Source organism: Xenopus laevis, chromosome 5L, assembly GCF_017654675.1.
Source record: "Xenopus laevis strain J_2021 chromosome 5L, Xenopus_laevis_v10.1, whole genome shotgun sequence".
In the NCBI taxonomy this organism is placed as follows: domain Eukaryota; kingdom Metazoa; phylum Chordata; class Amphibia; order Anura; family Pipidae; genus Xenopus; species Xenopus laevis.
The window spans coordinates 130,594,335-130,613,201 of record NC_054379.1 but is presented as its reverse complement, the minus strand read 5'-3'; the positions used below and the strand labels follow the sequence as shown (position 1 = coordinate 130,613,201).

Sequence of the window (18,867 nt, the reverse complement as noted above, 5' to 3'; positions counted from 1 at the left end):
AAATAATCCACCTTTAGTCGAGTGTAGTTATTTATAAATAATACACAAGAGCCATGAATATTCTATAAATCAAGGGTGCCTAAAAGGTAGATCGGGATCTACTAGTAGACCTTTAGTTGATGATCAGTAGATCTCAAGAGTCTTTCAACAAACAGCTTGCCTAAATCACCCTCCTTTTTCATGCTTTTCATTCACATATTTATTATGTTAAGGTTACATAACTAGTTGTTTGGTAAATGCAGCAATATTCATTGTCTCATAAATCATTATTTAAGTAATATTTTCCATGGAACAGAAAGCTAACAATTCTAACAATGCTTTTATGGATGTGGATCATAATGGGACAACAAAACTAAAAGTATTGCATTAATAAAGTATGGGCACTCCTGCTGTAAATGATGTCCTTAAAATGGTGCTTAATGATGCCATCAGTTATAATTGGAGTTTAGGGATGTCATTTCTGGTCATGGAACTCCTCGGTGACTTATAATATCCTTATATTTTACAAAAGGGGGTAATTCATTCAATATATAATACACAAACACCATGAATATGATATAAATCATATCCTTTTAAATGGTTCTTAGTGTCATCCAGTATAATCGTTGCTTAGTGATGTTATTTCATGACTCATTTAAACTTTAGTATTATAGTAAATAAAGTATCCCCTTGTGTAAAATATGAAGACATTAGGAGGTTTATTTATCAAAGGTCAAATTTTAGAGCTTTGTGAGATTTTTTAGACCACGAATGAACTTGAATAAATGCACGACTCAAATGGTTTCTAATTAAAAAAAAAACTTTAATATGTGTAGTCGGGGTGAAAACCTCAAATACTCCGATCAAATTTTCGATGAAAAAAGACTTGAATCACTCGAATTTGTTGAATTTTTGAGCAAAACCCATGGAAAAAAACTCGAACATCATGAAGGATATTAACATCTTCAAATGGTTCAAGGGACCTCTGCCATTGACTTCTACATGACCATGACAGGTTTTATATGGTGTATTTTCCAGCTATTTCCAGCTTCGAGGTATAATACATTGTAGGGTTTTTTCACAAAAAATTCAAGTTTTTGCCCCAAAAAGCCAGGCCAGATAAATATGATTTTTAGTAAATAACCCCCTATGTGTAATATATTTTTGTGTGTACTCCCACTGAGCTATTTGGCCAAATATGGAGCAGTCAAAAAACCCCAAGTGGACAAAATAAGTAGAAGATGCTAAAATTTTAGTTTTTACTCAAAAATACGCTCAAAAACTAGAATTTTTCATGGAAAATACTACTTGACCTTTGATAAATAACCCCCTAGAAGTCACCTTGGAGTTCTATAACCTGGAACGCCTAGGTGCCTTTATATGGTGATGGAACTCGTCTGTGACTTATATATACAATTTATACAGTGTCTGTTCATTTGGCACTGAAGCCTATGAATCAGATACTGTAAAGGATTGGAAAATGGATGGCCACCTCAAGAAAAAACATTTTTGCAATGAATGATCAGACCTTATGGCAGTCAAAGGCCAGATTTATGGGTAGGGGTGAGGCATATTGAAGCTATACTGTATAAGTGTCATAAATAACTAGCTCTGCTGTCTTTCAGAGCTGGGGTCCTGGTTTCAATTTTAGCCAGGGCAATATATGCAAGGAGATTGGGACCTTAGATTTCAAGCGCCTCTGGGGCAGGAACTGATTGGTTCTTTATATAATAATAACAGCTATGTTGTTATCATCATTTTTATTATTGTTAGTAGTAGTATTATAAATAACAAATGCAAATATTATAACAAATGCAAATATGTTTCTAGAAGGATGAGACTGGAGTTTGTTTATATGAAATAACTTTCAGTTAAGTATTAGAGCATTAGAATTGGCAGCTGTCAGTCTTCCTTTAGATGAAAGTGTACAGGAATTTGATGTTTTAAGATAAACTGGATTGATTAAAACTTTTAGCAGTTTTTTACTTAAAGGGATCCTGTCATCGGAAAACATGTTTTTTTCAAAACACATCAGTTAATATTGCTACTCCAGCAGAATTCTGCACTGAAATCCATTTCTCAAAAGAGCAAACAGATTTTTTTATATTTAATTTTGAAATCTGACATGGGGCTAGACATTTTGTCAATTTCCCAGCTGCCCCTGGTCATGTGACTTGTGCCTGCACTTTAGGAGAGAAATGCTTTTTGGCAGGCTGCTGTTTTTCCTTCTCAATGTAAGTGAATGTGTCTTAGTGAGACATGGGTTTTTACTATTGAGCGTTGTTCTAAGATCTACCAGGCAGCTGTTATCTTGTGTTAGGGAGCTGTTATCTGGTTACCTTACCATTGTTCTTTTGTTTGGCTGCTGGGGGGAAAAAGGGAGGGGGGTGATATCACTCCAACTTGCAGTACAGCAGTAAAAAGTGATTGAAGTTTATCAGAGCACAAGTCACATGACTTGGGCAGCTGGGAAATTGACAATATGTCTAGCCCCATGTCAGATTTCAAAATTGAATATAAAAAAATCTGTTTGCTCTTTTGAGAAATGGATTTCAGTGCAGAATTCTGCTGGAGCAGCACTATTAACTGATTCATTTTGAATTTTTTTTTCCCATGACACATGGGAAAAAAATCCTATTTGCATGGGATTACATGCAAATGGTAGCTGTAATATCATGCTGGATACATTTCAGTTCCCTGCTGTTCTACTGTGCCTAAGGATAATATCACTGATCATGAATGGGCATTTGAGAACTGTTTAAGGCGTAGTATGTGTACTTCCCTGGAGGAAAGACAGACACCTATTATAAGTCTTTTTCACTAGTGATGAGCAAAATTTTTTTTACCAGGCATGGATTCACCATGAAAATTATCAGCATAAAAAATTATTGCCACAAAAATTGCCACAAAAACCCCAATTGACTCGATGTTTTTTGTTTAAAAAAAGGTGCTGCAAAAAATATTCCTACAACTAATACAAGTGTAAAGTAAGGTATCCCAGAACTAACTCTAAGATTCTGATGATGACACACTCTTCTGTTTATAGTAGCCACCTTTGGCTCTGGGTGAAGCCCTCCACTACTCAGATGTTGCTAAATCTTATTGTGGAAGAACCAGGGAGAGAGTTCTGGGCGAACCCGGGAACCAACTTGTACGAAAGGGATGGTGAAGCAGTCAAAGAAGTTGAGAGACAGATGGGGTCAAACCTAACAGGCAATGCGGTACCAAACGGATATCAGAATCAAAGTTGGGGTCACAGGCCAAGGTCAAACACAGGGAAGTAATGCAGCACCAAATCAGGATCAGAAGAATAGTCAAACACAGGCAGGGGTTTGTTCAGGCAGAAGGATAGCCTGAAGTCAGGGACAGGCAAGGCTCATAACTGAAGAATACAACTTGGAAGCACACCCGGGAACTTAGAAAAGGACCTTTACATTGGGCAATTTGAAAAGGTACATGGGAACTTTAAATATTCAAATTTCGCACCAACCGCAATGACATCAGACACGGAAGCCAGAAGCCGGCATGTGCTTGTGTCATTTGTGGTTGGACACGTGGGGAAGTGGCGTCTCTGTTGTACTTTACCAACAACAAAGCTTTGTGTGTGGAAAAAATGCTATTAAAAAATGCCCATTGCATTTCATGAATATCTATTTTCCACCATTAGGCTCTGACCGCAAAATTCATACAAAGACAAAAAGTCCTCTGCACTCAACACGTAGTTGGTCAGCTTAAATATATTGCAATATATGGACAAACAATCCTTGTTTTATTTAAAGGGAAGGACATTTTTAGTAGCTTAAGGCATAACATGTCTCAAAACCCTTAATATATCGATAGTGGGTTGAGAGCAGAGAACCTTTTGTATTGGACTATAACAAACCTTTAGCTAATCAGACCATCAACAGACAAAGTCTTAAATGATTCACCGATTTTAACTGACCCACCTATTTTTTTAGATTATAACCAATATGGGTTATGGGAATAAGGCATTTTGTATTTAGGCCAAATACAGTGGTGATCATATATTACCTATATTACCTATCCCTCTGTCACAAAGCAAACCTGGGAGTGGACCTTTTGCATTTTGACTGCTTCTGTTTTATGCCTAATTACGTCAAATACTCTGTGTGCTTGGATCTGGACAATACAATCTTTCGCAAGGATTTGTAGCAAGGATGCTGACACATGGAGCATGCACACTCAAGATCGCAATATACATTTTAGTGAGAAATGACTCTTTATGTACATTTCCACCTTAAACCATACAAATGTCTTGTTTTGTGTTTTGGTATTTCCACTTCTTCTCACAAAACACTGGATTGACATCAAATGAAAACCATGGATTGAAAATGGTAATGGGATTTGGGGAGACCACAAGTCGTCTTTTCTGCGCGTTGCAGTTTGTCAGACAACCATTCCACTATGGCAACAACCATTCACCATAAAATTGGCCAAAAGTGAATAAACATCCCCATTCACTTGTATAGGATTTCCTTTTTGCTATTTGCAGTTGGACTGATATTGCATTTTTAGTTCACCTTTAAATATGACCTGACTTGTACAGAAATTGATGCTTATAATTCATAGTTATAAAAATACCCACTGGCCAGATAATGGTCCAGGGTCCAGTGTAAATGTTTCAAAAACAATTGAAGACAAGTAAGAGCTCATGTTCTACATTTCTACAAGCCCAATTTAAAAAAAAATATTAATTCCAAAATATTACATTTTAACAATATCTTTACTCTTCGAGCGCTGATTACAATCACTTTCTGAAGTTACTTTTCTTTAAAACTTTTTTTCCAGGGAATTTAACTAATATAATCATGACATCTCGTTTGGAAAAAGAGACCGGGAAAACTGAGTAAAACATTTGCTAAAGCCCTAAGGCTGCTGATAACATCATTATGCCCATTATGCCCACCATATTGTTTAGTTGGAAAGACATGAATCAATAATGACAAGATTTTATTATGGATTTGTGATTTGTGATTCATTTATTTGATTTAATCACACACCAACTTATGTTACTGAAATCATTAAGAAAACATTCAGACTTACTGTAAGATTAAAAATATTAAATACAAATGGGCATCCCAAGACCTTTAGCATTAACTAAATACATTTTGTGCAATAACTTCATTAAGCATTGTTCTTGATGTGGTTGGCAATGTATTTGACAGCCAGCAACGTTTCTTCACAGGTAGGTTTGATCTGAGTTTCAGGGAGGGCAAAACCATATCGTCCTGTGTCACGGAGCTCAAAAGTGTAGGAGTATTTCACACCTGTGTCATAAGCCCAGTCGTCTGATCCACCTGCTGCGAGGTCTACAAAAAGAAATGCCTTTAAATTTAGAAAATACTTCACCCAAAACAGGATTGTTTACTAAGTTCAGGTTTGTGAAAAATACCTGGAAGTACACAAAAACTGCTAATATATATGAAAATGTTTTTGCAATCATACTCATTTTGCCTTTTCATGGAAAGCCATCGCTTACCCAATGGGGTTTGAAGCTCGGCTATATATATTTATGTTTAACATAAAGTCAAGAGCCATACTTACATACTTGTTATTAGAAAACAGTTTAGAGGAAGAATACGCAATCCAGCTTGGGTACTGTTATCTGTAGGTTCTCATGCCTTTATTGTTAATTAAGGGGCAGATTTATCAAGGATCTAAGTGAATTCGAGGGAATTTTCGAAGTTAAAAAATTCGAAATTCAAAGTAATTTTTTGAATACTTCGACCATCGAATAGGATACTACGACTTCGAATTTACTTTGACTTAGTTTCAAAGTAAAAATCGTTTGACTATTCTACCAAGTACTGTCTCTTTAAAAAAACTTTTCCTTCAATACTTAAACCTTGCTGAAGTGGTATGTTAGCCTAGGGGGACCTTCCAGAGCAATTTTCTAAGTTTTCTAAGGAAAATCGTATGATCGTTCGAAACGTACGATTCGGAGTATGATCGGAGTACGATCATATGAACGTTCTACGATCGGAATACGATCGTACAATGAATAAATTCCTCCGACTTCGAATTCAAATGTCAGAGGATTCTATTCGATGGTCAAATTTCGAAGTATTTTCGAAATTCGACCCTTGATAAATCTGCCCCTAATGTATCTTCAAAGTATAATGCTAAGCTTCAATAGAAATGAAAAGGCAATGCCAGGCACAATAATGAATTTGCACATGCCCATTTTCAGATATAGTAATAGAGTTTCTCTAATATTGCAGGACTTTAAGATCTTCTTCAGAAAGGCATCATATACCACCTAATGTGCTATCAAGAAGCAAGGACAGCTCTACCCAGGTTAATTCTACAGCAGGTATGTTGTCCTCCAGCTGTTGGTCCATTGGATTAAACAGGATCTAAACTGACAAATATAATTGGAAAAGTGATTTTTTGTGTTTCTATTTCTATAGTACCCATAATCCAGTTTTGTGGATTACTAGGAATTATAGTACTATGATACCTGGGGGGGGGGGCACAGGTAAATTGTCCTTTTGGCAGAGTATTCACAAATACTTTTGGCCAAATAGGAAACAGTTATTAACTTAAAGAAGTTACAATATATGCTCGTTATTTGCTACTTAAAAATATAAAACTACTTACAGATTGTTGTTCCTCCTGCACCGTAAGTGTACTTGGTGTTATACAGTGAGGTCAGTCTGCTAACGGCTCCCTGAGCAACTGTGTTCTAATACAAAAAAGAACAACAATTTTTTAAAATAAAATAAAAAGTCCATACTATCAGAGAAAAAGGCAGTCTTCATAACTCATACAAAATGCTTGTACTTTCATGAAACATGGCATATATGAAGGTTGACATCACAAATTTGTTGCATTTTCCAGTCTAGCATTGCATTTGAATTTATTAAAATTCACATTTGTATAAACAGGAGGGTATTTTTCACTTTTATTTTACTAACTGGTGTCAACCTGAAGAAGATGGGCATCACCCTCAAACCAACTGTGTAATCAAGTCAAATATTTGAGGCACTTAACAGTGACTTAATGCAGAGAATTCCTCATCCCCTTGTATTAGATCAAAACAAAAATAGGACAAATAAATCTACATCTATTGACCAAGGCATGTTATACCTTATTCATTTACATAAAATACCAATCGATTTCCTTATTATGACATAAAATAAGGACCATATATTTATTTTTGGAAATATTAATATTAATTCAAAACATAGGAGGTAATACTGTAAACATATTCTAAACAGGTTGCATTATAGTAAAATTTCTAGTAAACCCAAGCAAACAATCAACAGAGAAGATTGAAGCAAGTATCTAGTTATTAATGGTTACCAGACTTGGAGCAAACTTGAGGGGTTATTTATTATGTGCAGGGAAGGGAGCAAATTGCAATAAAAATTGCAAAATAAATTGCATTCCACCATGTTTTTTTTTCACTGTCCTGCACTGTCCATTAAAGAAATACAAACCAAATCAGACCACAAATACCTGCAGGCCCCCTTAAATACAGTGTTGTCTGCATTCACTATTATTGTATTCATGAGGGGCAGGTAGGGGGGTGCACTCTTGCACTTTTGTCTAGGGTTTTTTTTAACTATCCCCCTGCCAAAGTTATTATATCTTAAAATGTGTTCTTTTTTCCTTTTGTTCCTATTCCTATTTAATAGGAATAATTTAGTGATGAATATATTATATTTTAGTTGAATTGAAGTTGGTTGCTTGGGACCTACAGTAGATGCTTTATGCATTTAGGTCTGTGTGGGTCTCCTCTGAGTACTGTAGTTTCCTTTCAAACTCCAAAAACATGTATGAAGTTTAAATCGCTCCTGAACAAATTGTGTGTATGAACAAGTTGAAAGCTTCACTGAGGCACTGCTCACTGATGTATATAATACTGTCAGTAAATATGTCAGTGTAATATAAACCTTGAAAAACATCAGTAAAATAAGTACCTACATTTTCAAATATAATTATTGCTTCTTGATGTAGATAATGAGGCATTCCCATGTGTAGAAACAATCAGACAGCTGAATATATCTGCCATGCTACAAAAAATAATCTCTTATGACGTCCTCCTAACTGTATATCTAGAGTTTAAAGTCATGCAAAATGGTGGTTGCTAAGTTGCATTAAAAATCTATTTCACACTTACCAGTTCATTGTGATCCTTAGCAAGAGAGTAAGTGTAGGAATAGGGGAACAGCAACATCTGGCTGTAGGAATGAATGGTAAGGTAGCCCTTGATTGAAGCAATATTTTTGCGGATGAAGTTAGCCAAAGCCTTTGTCTCTGGTTCAGATTCAGGAGCAGTGCCGCAGTATGTTTCATCACAGGCTCTAGATGAGGCTCCAACAGCTTAAAAATACCATAGATTACCAATTTAAAACACACTCTGTTATAGGTCAACATTCTGAATTTCTATTTAATTGCATTCAATTTTAATAAAGATTACTTACTGCACCAGCCAGCGTTAAAGTTTCTGTTTGGATCAGTTCCAACACAAGAGCTGTTTGCGTTAGGAGAACGAGTCTTCCTCCACATACGGTTCTATAAATTATATTTTCATATATAATGACATATATAGTGATAAGGGAATTAAACTCAGTATTGGGCTTGAGCTTTGTAACGCTACTTACAGTGGTCCAGGTGTAGACATAGCCATCAACATTTAATACTGGCAAAATGTAGAAGTCCAGGCTGTCGAGCATAGAGGTAAACTCAGATTCAACGCCATATGAGTTCACAGCCTGCCAGTAAATATAGAACATATATTAAAATAGAATAATGAATATTAAGGGGATTATTTATTAAAGGTTGGGTTGTGTTTTCTCGAAAAATTCTACTTTTTGAGTTTAGTTCTAGTGATGGGCGAATTTGCGTCTCGTTTTTGATGCCGGCGCCCGTTTTTGACCCCGGCACCCGTTTTTTGACGCTGGCGCCCTTTTTTGACGCAGGCGTCCATTTTCTTTCAACGACGGTGAATTTTTTTGGGCGAATTTTCGCGGGCGTTTCGTGAATTTATTTGCTGGCGGCGAATCGCGCAAATTCGCTGCGAATTCGCGCCTGGTGAATAAATTCGCCCATCACTATTTAGTTTCACTAAAAAAACAAATACAAAAAATATTGTAGAAGTGATACCTATATTGGCTAACAATAAAAATACATTGCAAGCTTTTGGAGCACCAAGGGCCCTTCGACTGGCAAAATAGTTTGCTACTGGCTAACATGGTACCACAGTTTTTGTTTTGTACTAAAAAGCTAGAATTTTTCGGTAGAACAAAGCTTGAATTTTTCGAGATTTATTATGCCCTGAAATTGCTAAAAGTCTGAATCCAAAAATACTCCAGCTAAAACATGTAAAATTTATGTAAAAGTGAGTCTTTCAAAAATACATATATACTATACACAATAAATAGTGATAAGGATAACTGACAAAATAACTGTTTATTGACATTATGCTTTATGGTTTCTCTTTTGTGTTACCTCTTTAACAAACCACTGGCAGAAAGCAGGGGTGATCCATTCCCTAGCATGAAACCCGCAGTCAATGAACACAGCTTTCTTGTTTACACCGCTTTTCCCAAGCTATGAAATAAGGAAATATGTTTCAGTAGATAGGTTTTTGTATATAGAGAACAGAGTGATTTGCACATTTTACACATTACATTATAGGGGTAATTGTGGGTGCGAGAAACTTCTATCAAAACAGTATCCAGTGACTGTGCTCCCACTCACAAAAAAAATTCCTTCAGGGATTGAGTTGTCATGGATAGCAGTGGAGTAATTTGTTATGTGACAGTCTACCCAAATGTTTGCCATATAGAATATACTCACACTCACACTTACATTTTCAATTGCTATAGAGGTTGATGAGTAATTGAGTTAAGGACTTGCTTTGTATGAGTGACATAAGTATGTAGAGAAAAATCTGGGCTCACAACTTTTACTGAACAACTTCAAAAAGGGAAAATGTCTTCATACTAATGTATTACAAATACACATGTACCTTCAGCAAGTAAATAGGACGGCCTTGATATGAGGTTCCCAACTGAGAACGAGACAAAAGTCCTGGGTTCTGAGCAGCAATGTTAGCAGACCAGGCATTGATCTATAGAACAGACACATAAGAAGTATTATATTACTGAGGTTTCATGAAGCGGCACAGACAATATGGCAAGTTTTATATTTTTATTGTTTGCAAGTTTAATATTCTGTTTTAGGCTGTGATCAGGATTTAATTCAAAATATTGATAATATATATATATATATATATATATATATATATATATATATATATATATATATATATATATATATATATATATATATATATATATATATATAATGGGTTGAGTGCAGAGGACTCTTGTGTTTGACTATATGTATTTTGTGGTCACACCCTCATTGCACCCCCGCCAAATGGTTTTAAAAAATAGTGGTGAGCACAACTTTCCTTTGTTTGTTATAGTTTATACAGGAGCAGTGACCAGCTCCATGTTGTAGCTCCCACCCTTCCCAGCTATAGTCAGGTGATCCCACTGGTGTCTAATAAAAGGGCAGCCAAGTATGGAGGTTTACTTTGAAAGCAGCTAGTAAGTTGCAGGTAAAACCTAGTCCCTTTGTAAAATGTATAATGAAGCAATAGAATTCTTAATGAATCAGATGAAAATTAAGCATAGGACTGGCCAGATATGGGATGACTTTGACGTAGTTGGCCAGCTTAAATATATTGCAATATATGGACAAACAATCCCTGTGTTGTTTAAAGGGTAAGGCATTTTTTAGTAGCAGTATGCACAAAATGTCGCTGTCTTAAATATATTGATAATGGGTTGAGTGCAGAGGACTCTTGTGTTTGACTATATGTATTTTGTGGTCACAGCCTCATTGCACCCCCGCCAAATGGTTTTAAAAAATAGTGGTGAGCACAACTTTCCTTTGTTTGTTATATATATATATATATATATATATATATATATATATATATATATATATATATATATATATATATATATATATATATATATATATATATATATATATATATATATCTAGTGTGGGGACTAGGAGCTAGGGAACATGTTTGGCAACTCAAACATAGCGGCACTATTACCATCTTGCCCTTCTCCTTGTATTGTCCCACAGGCCATTTACAGTTGTTCTCAACTACTTTTCTACATGTTGTACTTCACAGGTTGCACATTTATAATGTGACCTCTCTGAATGCAGGTCTAACAGTGTACATTTTCTCAAATAAACAAGAAGGGTGACAAAACAACCTAAAGTTGATTTTATAAGACTTTTCACCCTTCTACTTGTGTATGTGTAATTGTGTATGTGTAAAGTAACTCATCTAACCTTTTCAGCCTTGGAAATAACTTTTAGCATTGTTTTTGAGACAGGGTACACTATTTATGTAGAGGCCTCTTTTGAGCATGCAGATTCCACCACATTTTCAAGAAGTCTTTGCTTCTTTAGAAAAACAACACAAACAAAAGAAATGATCTCTTGCCCTGAGCGATTGCTAATACAGAGGCTCCCCTCTCTATACAAAAGTTTTCAATGAATCAGGAACAAACCCACATGTGCATTCTGTTCATGAATTGTCCCTGCATATCCTCATAGCATGTAACAGGGTGCTTGACTTATGTTTCCAGAACAGAAGGAGAATGTTGCTATAAAGCAGTGCATTTCAACCTTCTTGTACCTTCTATCCAAACCTGACTTTTACAATTACACATAATGAATGCTCATTTACCCTACTCCCTTGGGTAAAAACAAATTGCTTTTGCCTTAACCATATGACAAATACCAGTCCTTTTCTCAGTCAAGTAACTTCTAAAGCAGTAAAACATATTGTATCCCACCCGGACTATTGCAATCTATTTACTATATGCATATATACAACAATAATAGTGCACTACCGTGTCAAGATCATTGTATTTCTCATAACTGTGAATGGCCCTGATGTTGCTGTCCCTCTGTTTTTCTAGAGCATCTTGCAGATCATTAATCATTATTCTGTAAATAAAAATGGATACAATATAGCACAATACAATCATATACATTTCAATTTAGTGGGTTATACAAACCATGTAATATTTATAATTTCCAATAATGAAAGCTCCATATCATTTCTTTACATTTGTTAAACAATATACTTAACTAGATACATTGCAATTATTGTTTTGATTTCTAGAGTTTTTTTTGCATTCCATGGTTGCTGAAATGATACTATCAAGTTGCATGTGGTAAGGTAATTAGTTAGTCTCATTCTTCCTCCCCTTGTCATGAGTTTGAGGGGCCGATTCATCAAGAGTCGAATATCGAGGGTTAATTAACCCTCGATATTCGACTAGGAACTAAAATCCTTCGACTTCGAATATCGAAGTCGAAGGATTTAGCGCAAATGCTGCGATCGAACGATCGAAGGATTTTAATCCAATGATCGAAGGAATATCCTTCGATCAAAAAAACTTAGGCAAGCCTATGGGGACCTTCCCCATAGGCTATCATTGACTTCGGTAGCTTTTAGCTGCCGAATTAGGGGGTCGAAGTTTTTTTAAAGAGGCAGTACTTCGACTATCGAATGGTCGAATAGTAGAACGATTTTTAGTTCGAATCCTTCGATTCGTAGTCGTAGTCATAGTCGAAGTCGAAGTAGCCCATTCGATGGTCGAAGTAGCCCAAAAAACACTTCGAAATTCGAAGTTTTTTTACTTCGAATCCTTCACTCGAGCTTGATGAATCGGCATTTTAATGAGGCCTAAAAAATAAGAAGAGTTCACAACACAGGATAATTAACTGGAAAGGCTCTAATATGACAGTGATTCTAAGAAACCAACAGGAGGGAGGCTATGTTAACAAAGTTTATTTGGCAGTGGTAACCAATCAACCATCAGCATAGACCAGTCTACTACATTTTATTACACCAATTAAACATTTAAACAAATGAACCTACTCATAGGGCATCCCACTTTGCTGGAGAAGGGCCTGAACCTCATATGAGACATCACTATCAGCATGGAAATCAGCTCGTTTTCCAGCTTCTACAAGTTCTGCTGAGTCAGGGAGCCAGAAATCAAGCTAGAAGGAGATATAAAACACATGGTTTACTCATTGCTTGGTGTCTGTCAGATTGAAAGTTGGGTCAAATAAATTTTATAAGCTAGGGCTACTACCACTGAACAAATTATTATGAAATAAGGAGACAAAAATATATTGTAGACACATCAATTTACCTAGTGATGATTTATCTTAAAAATCACTCTGACTTTTCCTTTCCATGCCGTTTCTCTATCATGGCCATCATTCCATGTTAATGGCATGGGGTCCTTAGCTAAAATCCTCTAACCTTTGACCTAACATCTCCTACAAGCTATTTAGTTATCGGTTTTGGTGGAGCCTTATCTTCTAATAAATGAGGTGAGTAACATGCCAGGGAACATCAAATAATTTAAAAGACAGTATTCACCCTTAAAATGTACTTTGGAAACATATCTTTTTACTTCATAATTATGGACTATACTTTATTTAGATTTCTGCTACATCAATTTCCATTAACATATGTAGTGTACATATTGCTCTACATTTAAGTGAGGGTGGCAAATAGATCTAGCTAGCAAGAGCAGCATTTGCTCCAACTAGGAGAGATAGAAGGGAGTAGCCCACCCCTAGGCTCTTCTTGCTTAAGTAAAGGTACCACAGTACTGAAGAGGGATTCAGGCATAGTCTTCTCCATGATCAATTTTTGCTGTAGAGCACATGAGGCATTGAAATTCTAGAAGTGAACCTTTCAGCTACCCAGTCTATCTCATGGGGACATAGTGTCACATTGTGTTGTCTCCTCATTGACTGTTCTGACATAGACCATTAAGTGCTGCATTGCCTCTGTGAGTATATTAATAATATGGATTTGTCTTGGGTCATACAATCTGTTCTGTTTTGTTATTTGAAAGAATCTCCTGTTGTCCTTTATTTAAGTCACAACAATCTAAATGAGTTGAACTATAGTTCAACTACCTCACCCAGTGGCATAAATACAGAGAAATCAGACCCCACTGTAGCCTGGACCAGGGTTGTGTTTCCTCTATTGCAACAATACCATCCTAGAATTTGCGTATGGATGTGCCTGCATATGTGTACTGTAAAGGTTCAGTGCGCACATGCAAGGGATCATGCATGTGCCTGCCAAGGAAGGCTTTAGCCCCGTTCAAGAATATTTTTGCGGGGGGGGGGGGGGGCAGCACGATGTAGGTATGCAGCTGAAATCTCCCCTTCATTCATTCCACTTAGCGAAGGCCCATCCTGGGTTTAAGAGTCCAATATAACTGATGTTCTATCCTTACCTAGCTGGACAAGGCCTAACCTTGTGAAATTAGGAGTTACAGTAGTAACCTAGACAATAGTTGCCACTAATCTGGTAATTTGCAGTAAGTGCACAGCTGTTGCCTTTCATTTTCTTTTTTTGTACCATCTAATAAGCTTGCCTTTGAGAAATAACTATAACTTTTAAGCAATTACTCTTCACTTACTCTGGCAGCAAATGAATAAATGTTTATGAGTTTTAGTTACTTCTTCAACTACAATGAAAACAAAGGCTGAATATCCCATACAATGTTATATACAATTCTTCCCATCTACTTATCTCTCTAGCACTAAATGCTTAACATACATATTTCAGTGTATATATCCGATTATTTATGGGCCTTGTGGACAGGACTTGAGGAATGAAGATTGTAGGAGTAATATTGCCTGGTATTCCCTTCCACCCATCGGTCAGTGACTGCCTCCTACTCCTACAGAGATAATTAAAAAATGTCAAATTGTAATTCCATGTTTCCTGAAACACTGTTTGCCATTAGGTCAGCAGTTTTTAAACTGTTAACCACTTATGTGACAGCAGCTGCTGCATTATAGTAGAACTTTATGCCATTAATTCTGTCCTGGAGATACAGCAACATTCAAGCTTAAAAAGAATGATATATCAAAAGGGAAAAAAAGCTGAAACCCATATTATTTATTGCAGAGACTGTTTACATGTGATGACAGTAATGTATTAATATTTTGGAGCATGCTGACATTTATATGAGGGGTTTATTGTACAGTGAATGACCTTTCCATAGTTGTTTCCAAGACACAAGGCTAAAGAAGCTGGGAGGATGTATAGATGATATGGGAGATAAATGCTCCAAAATGATAGATGTTAGGAGCAAGGTTAAAACAACAGAGTAAATATAATGCAGCTCCAATAAGAGAAGGGAATCCCATAACCATTATAGCTTATAAGCAAGTCTTATTCAGCTCTTCTTAGTATTTTTTTTTTTTGGTTGGAAGCTGCCTAATGTCATGAAAAACACTGCAAGCTCATGGGGAAGTTTATTTTTTAAAACCTAACAGTGCTATCATCTTTCTCTTATGTTGAGTCATTGGCATGGACTCTTTCTATTATGTAGAACAGATCCTATAAAGGTCCCTAAGCAGAAAGGACATTTTTAGCAAGAAATACAGGTGATAAGTTTCCTGTATAAAAGTATACATTTTAAGGATTATCAAACTCTTTCATGACTTTTAACATCCTTATTGTAGATCCGGGGGTATATTATTCTCAGTATAAAATAGTATATGGTGTAAAGCGTTGGCCAATATACTATTGCAACTCCAGACTTAATGTACAAGTTACTTGATACTAAAATAACTGTGAACTGTTGTTTGGTTGGTCAAATATGTTTTCCTGGTCTAATGTGTTGATGTAAAATCAAATAGCTATGTAAAAACACATGGAGGCCTATTTATTAAAGGTCGGATTTTAGCGGTTTAGAGGTTTTCGAAACCACAACTAAACTCAATTTCTCTACTAAGACATTTATTAAAAAAAACCCTAATAAAATAGTACGAACGGTAAGATTACACAGAACTATGTATAAAAAAAATACAAAGTTTTTTGGACAATTCCTAGAGAAGAAAAAACGAGAAAACCTTTAAACGTCTGAATTGATTTGAAATGCTCCAATATATGAGAGCATAAAAAATCAAAATATGATTATTAGTAAATGGGCCCCTAGTTAAGTGAAATACTCAGTTTTTCCCAACGCCAATAGACTATGACACATAGCAAGAATATATTTGACCCTAACCAAACAGGCAATTTGGTATTATAATCAACATGGCTGGCACCAATCTAAAAATATAAATAGACCGTTTATGGCGACACAGCCAAGACACCACTAGGGGTCCTATGACTTGTACAGAATTGGTGTACACAAGTGCTACATATTTATCAGCTTCTAACCTGTTATCTAATGTGATAATACAAGAACTTAAATATAAAGCCCAATCTTACCCCTGCTGTTTGGGCCATAGATTTGATAAGTTCCACATGTTCAGCATTTTGTGGTAGTACACGGAACACTTTTTCCCTTGGGTTAAAAAGAACAGAAATATTATGTTAAGTAAAAAGTATTTTATATTATCAAGTAAAGAGAATGGAGTGGCAGTGATTCTTACCCATAAAAGCTTCTGGGTTCAGCAGAAACTGCTGCAATGCTCACGAGGAGGAGTAGGACCCACATGATGTCTGATAGAATGACTGTGGTTTTCGGCTCCCTTTTATATGTTGGTCTTCTTGTTATTTGGCTTCATGATTTGCAGTACGTGGCAGAACACCCATTTTAATGTGTAACTAATTATAGACCTGGCCTTGTTGTATTTACTAATGGCAAGAGCTGGTTGTTTTTGTACACCTGTGAAAAATTCCATGGCCAACATCATGGTGGAGAAAACACTCAGTGGTTATTACATCATTAAACATCATGTTTGCTGTACGTACATATGTTCATACACAGTTGCTACCAATATGAATTGCACATAATTAACAACAGAAATTGAATTTCAATATCATTATATTCATTAGAAAGAAAACCATCTAAAGGGGAAATAGGTTTTGATTTCAGGTATATTTTCTCCAATAGTTTTCCACAAATAATGACATAAAAGGTCTGGCTGCAGAGGTGGAAAACATTAAGGGGAAAAGAGGAAGAGTCACTCATACAATTTGTTTCAGGAGTTTCTATACCAGTTTGTTGCCACTGCTCACTTGAACCCACACAGGAAAGATTTAATTGCAACTAAAACCTGTGGATAAACCAACATTTTCCATACGTCAACCTATTTTTATTTACTATTTATACATTTTTATGTAGTTTACTATATATAAGACTGTATAACATAACAGAACATATATTTGCAGGTATAAAATCTATTATCTGGTAGGCTTAGAGTTCTTTGGATAAGAGGGGTCATTTTTGAAGCACTGTAGTAAGTACAAATTATCAAGATAATTGCATCTAAAGCCACTCCTTGCACTTCACCATTGTTGCCACTGCTTCCATCCCACCCCCTCTTGTGACTCACATTTAATGAGCCTATTGATGTTGGGGATCCCTGGAACTATAGTCACCATTGAAAGTGATCTCACAGCAACTTGCAAAAACTGAAGAAGCAAGCTTGTTCCTAAAGAGTCTGGTGCCAAAATCATTTTGAAGTTGAAAATGACGACACCTGAACACCAAAGACTTTTTGGGCAATTGGGTCTAAGTCATGTTGAAATAAATAGGAACCATCTTTTTTATTGCAGAGAAAAGAGAAAATTTTAATAAGCAAATAGGAATTGATGGCCTATGATGGCTATTATGAGAGATTGCTTTCTTGGATTTCTGGAGCTTTCTGGATAACAGTTTTCCAGATAATAAACCTCATACTTAGTAATTTTAGGCATTATTGTAGTTATTCCAAAAGCAATGTGTTATAAATAGTGACTAGCAGGATGACTAATGAATCTACAGGTTTGGTTAATCTTTCATATGTGGATTGGGGTCGGTGGTGGATGCAAACTGCACGAATATGGTGCACGGAAAATCCTGGAACTGATTGAGAGTTACCCTTCATGTTTCCTTCCACGTTTATTGCTTCTATAGTGAGAGCTGTGACATTATTTGTGGGTTCAGGTCAGCCTGGATGCTAATTTGGGAATATGGAAATTGGGGTTGATTGTTGGACCAGCTCCTCTTGACCCTGGGCAAGATACTTTACTTTCTAGTGAAAAGAAAGTTAGCCTCCTGCCTGAATGATTCAGTATTTATGTGCAGTGCTTTAGTTAATTACACACATTAATATGTGCCATATCCCAATCAATTCCCTCTTTATATTGCTGAAACCAGTTATAAACATATTAGCATGTTTGTAATTACAATGACATAAAACAATTAAGAATCATTGTTTATAGGGGTATTTGTATTGACTCTTTTTTTAAATAAAACATGTAAATATGAAATTTAGTACTTATTATCAAGAATTCCATGAAATTCAACATGTCGTTGTTTAGTCTAACTGCTCATCTAAGCTAATACATTTTCTTTGTTTTTGCTCGATTCCATTGCCTATTCTGTTTCTTTCAAAGAATACAAGTTTTATCGATGGGAAAAAAACAAGGTAGTTGTATGTCAATAGAATTTCTGTTTCTAGGCTCTTTGACCATTATACTAACTGAGCTGTTTGACTTGATGTTTTGGGTGGGGAATGTTGCAGTCAGCCAATAAAACTACTACAGGTATAATATCCATTATCCAGAAACATGTTATCCAAAAGGTTCCGGATTACAGGAAGGCTACCTCACATAGAGTCCATTTAAATCAAATAATTCTAATTTTAAAAATGTTTTTCTTTTTCTTTGTAATAAAAAAAACAGTACCTTGTACTTAATGGTAACTAAGCTGCATGCATCAAAATTGGTGTCATTACACTTCTATTGAGTTTATTTAATGTTTTTTTTTTTTTTAAAGGTATTTATTTATCAACTTTCATGAGGTTACAAGACATAGTGCATATACAAAGAGA

General features: G+C 35.7%; 1 protein-coding gene across 1 annotated transcript; it reads right to left on the bottom strand.

Moving 5' to 3' along the window:
- Positions 1-4,960: 4,960 nt before the first annotated feature.
- Positions 4,961-16,587, bottom strand: LOC108716366 (carboxypeptidase B). The gene is made up of 11 exons (XM_018262461.2): positions 16,480-16,587; positions 16,316-16,391; positions 12,935-13,059; positions 11,898-11,994; positions 9,980-10,081; positions 9,457-9,558; positions 8,610-8,720; positions 8,430-8,520; positions 8,126-8,328; positions 6,601-6,685; positions 4,961-5,309 (listed from the first exon to the last, which is right to left on the bottom strand). Exons 1-11 carry the CDS (start codon positions 16,542-16,544, stop codon positions 5,125-5,127), a joined length of 1,242 nt encoding a protein of 413 aa, XP_018117950.1. The 5' UTR covers positions 16,545-16,587; the 3' UTR covers positions 4,961-5,124.
- Between the last annotated feature and the right edge of the window lie 2,280 nt (positions 16,588-18,867).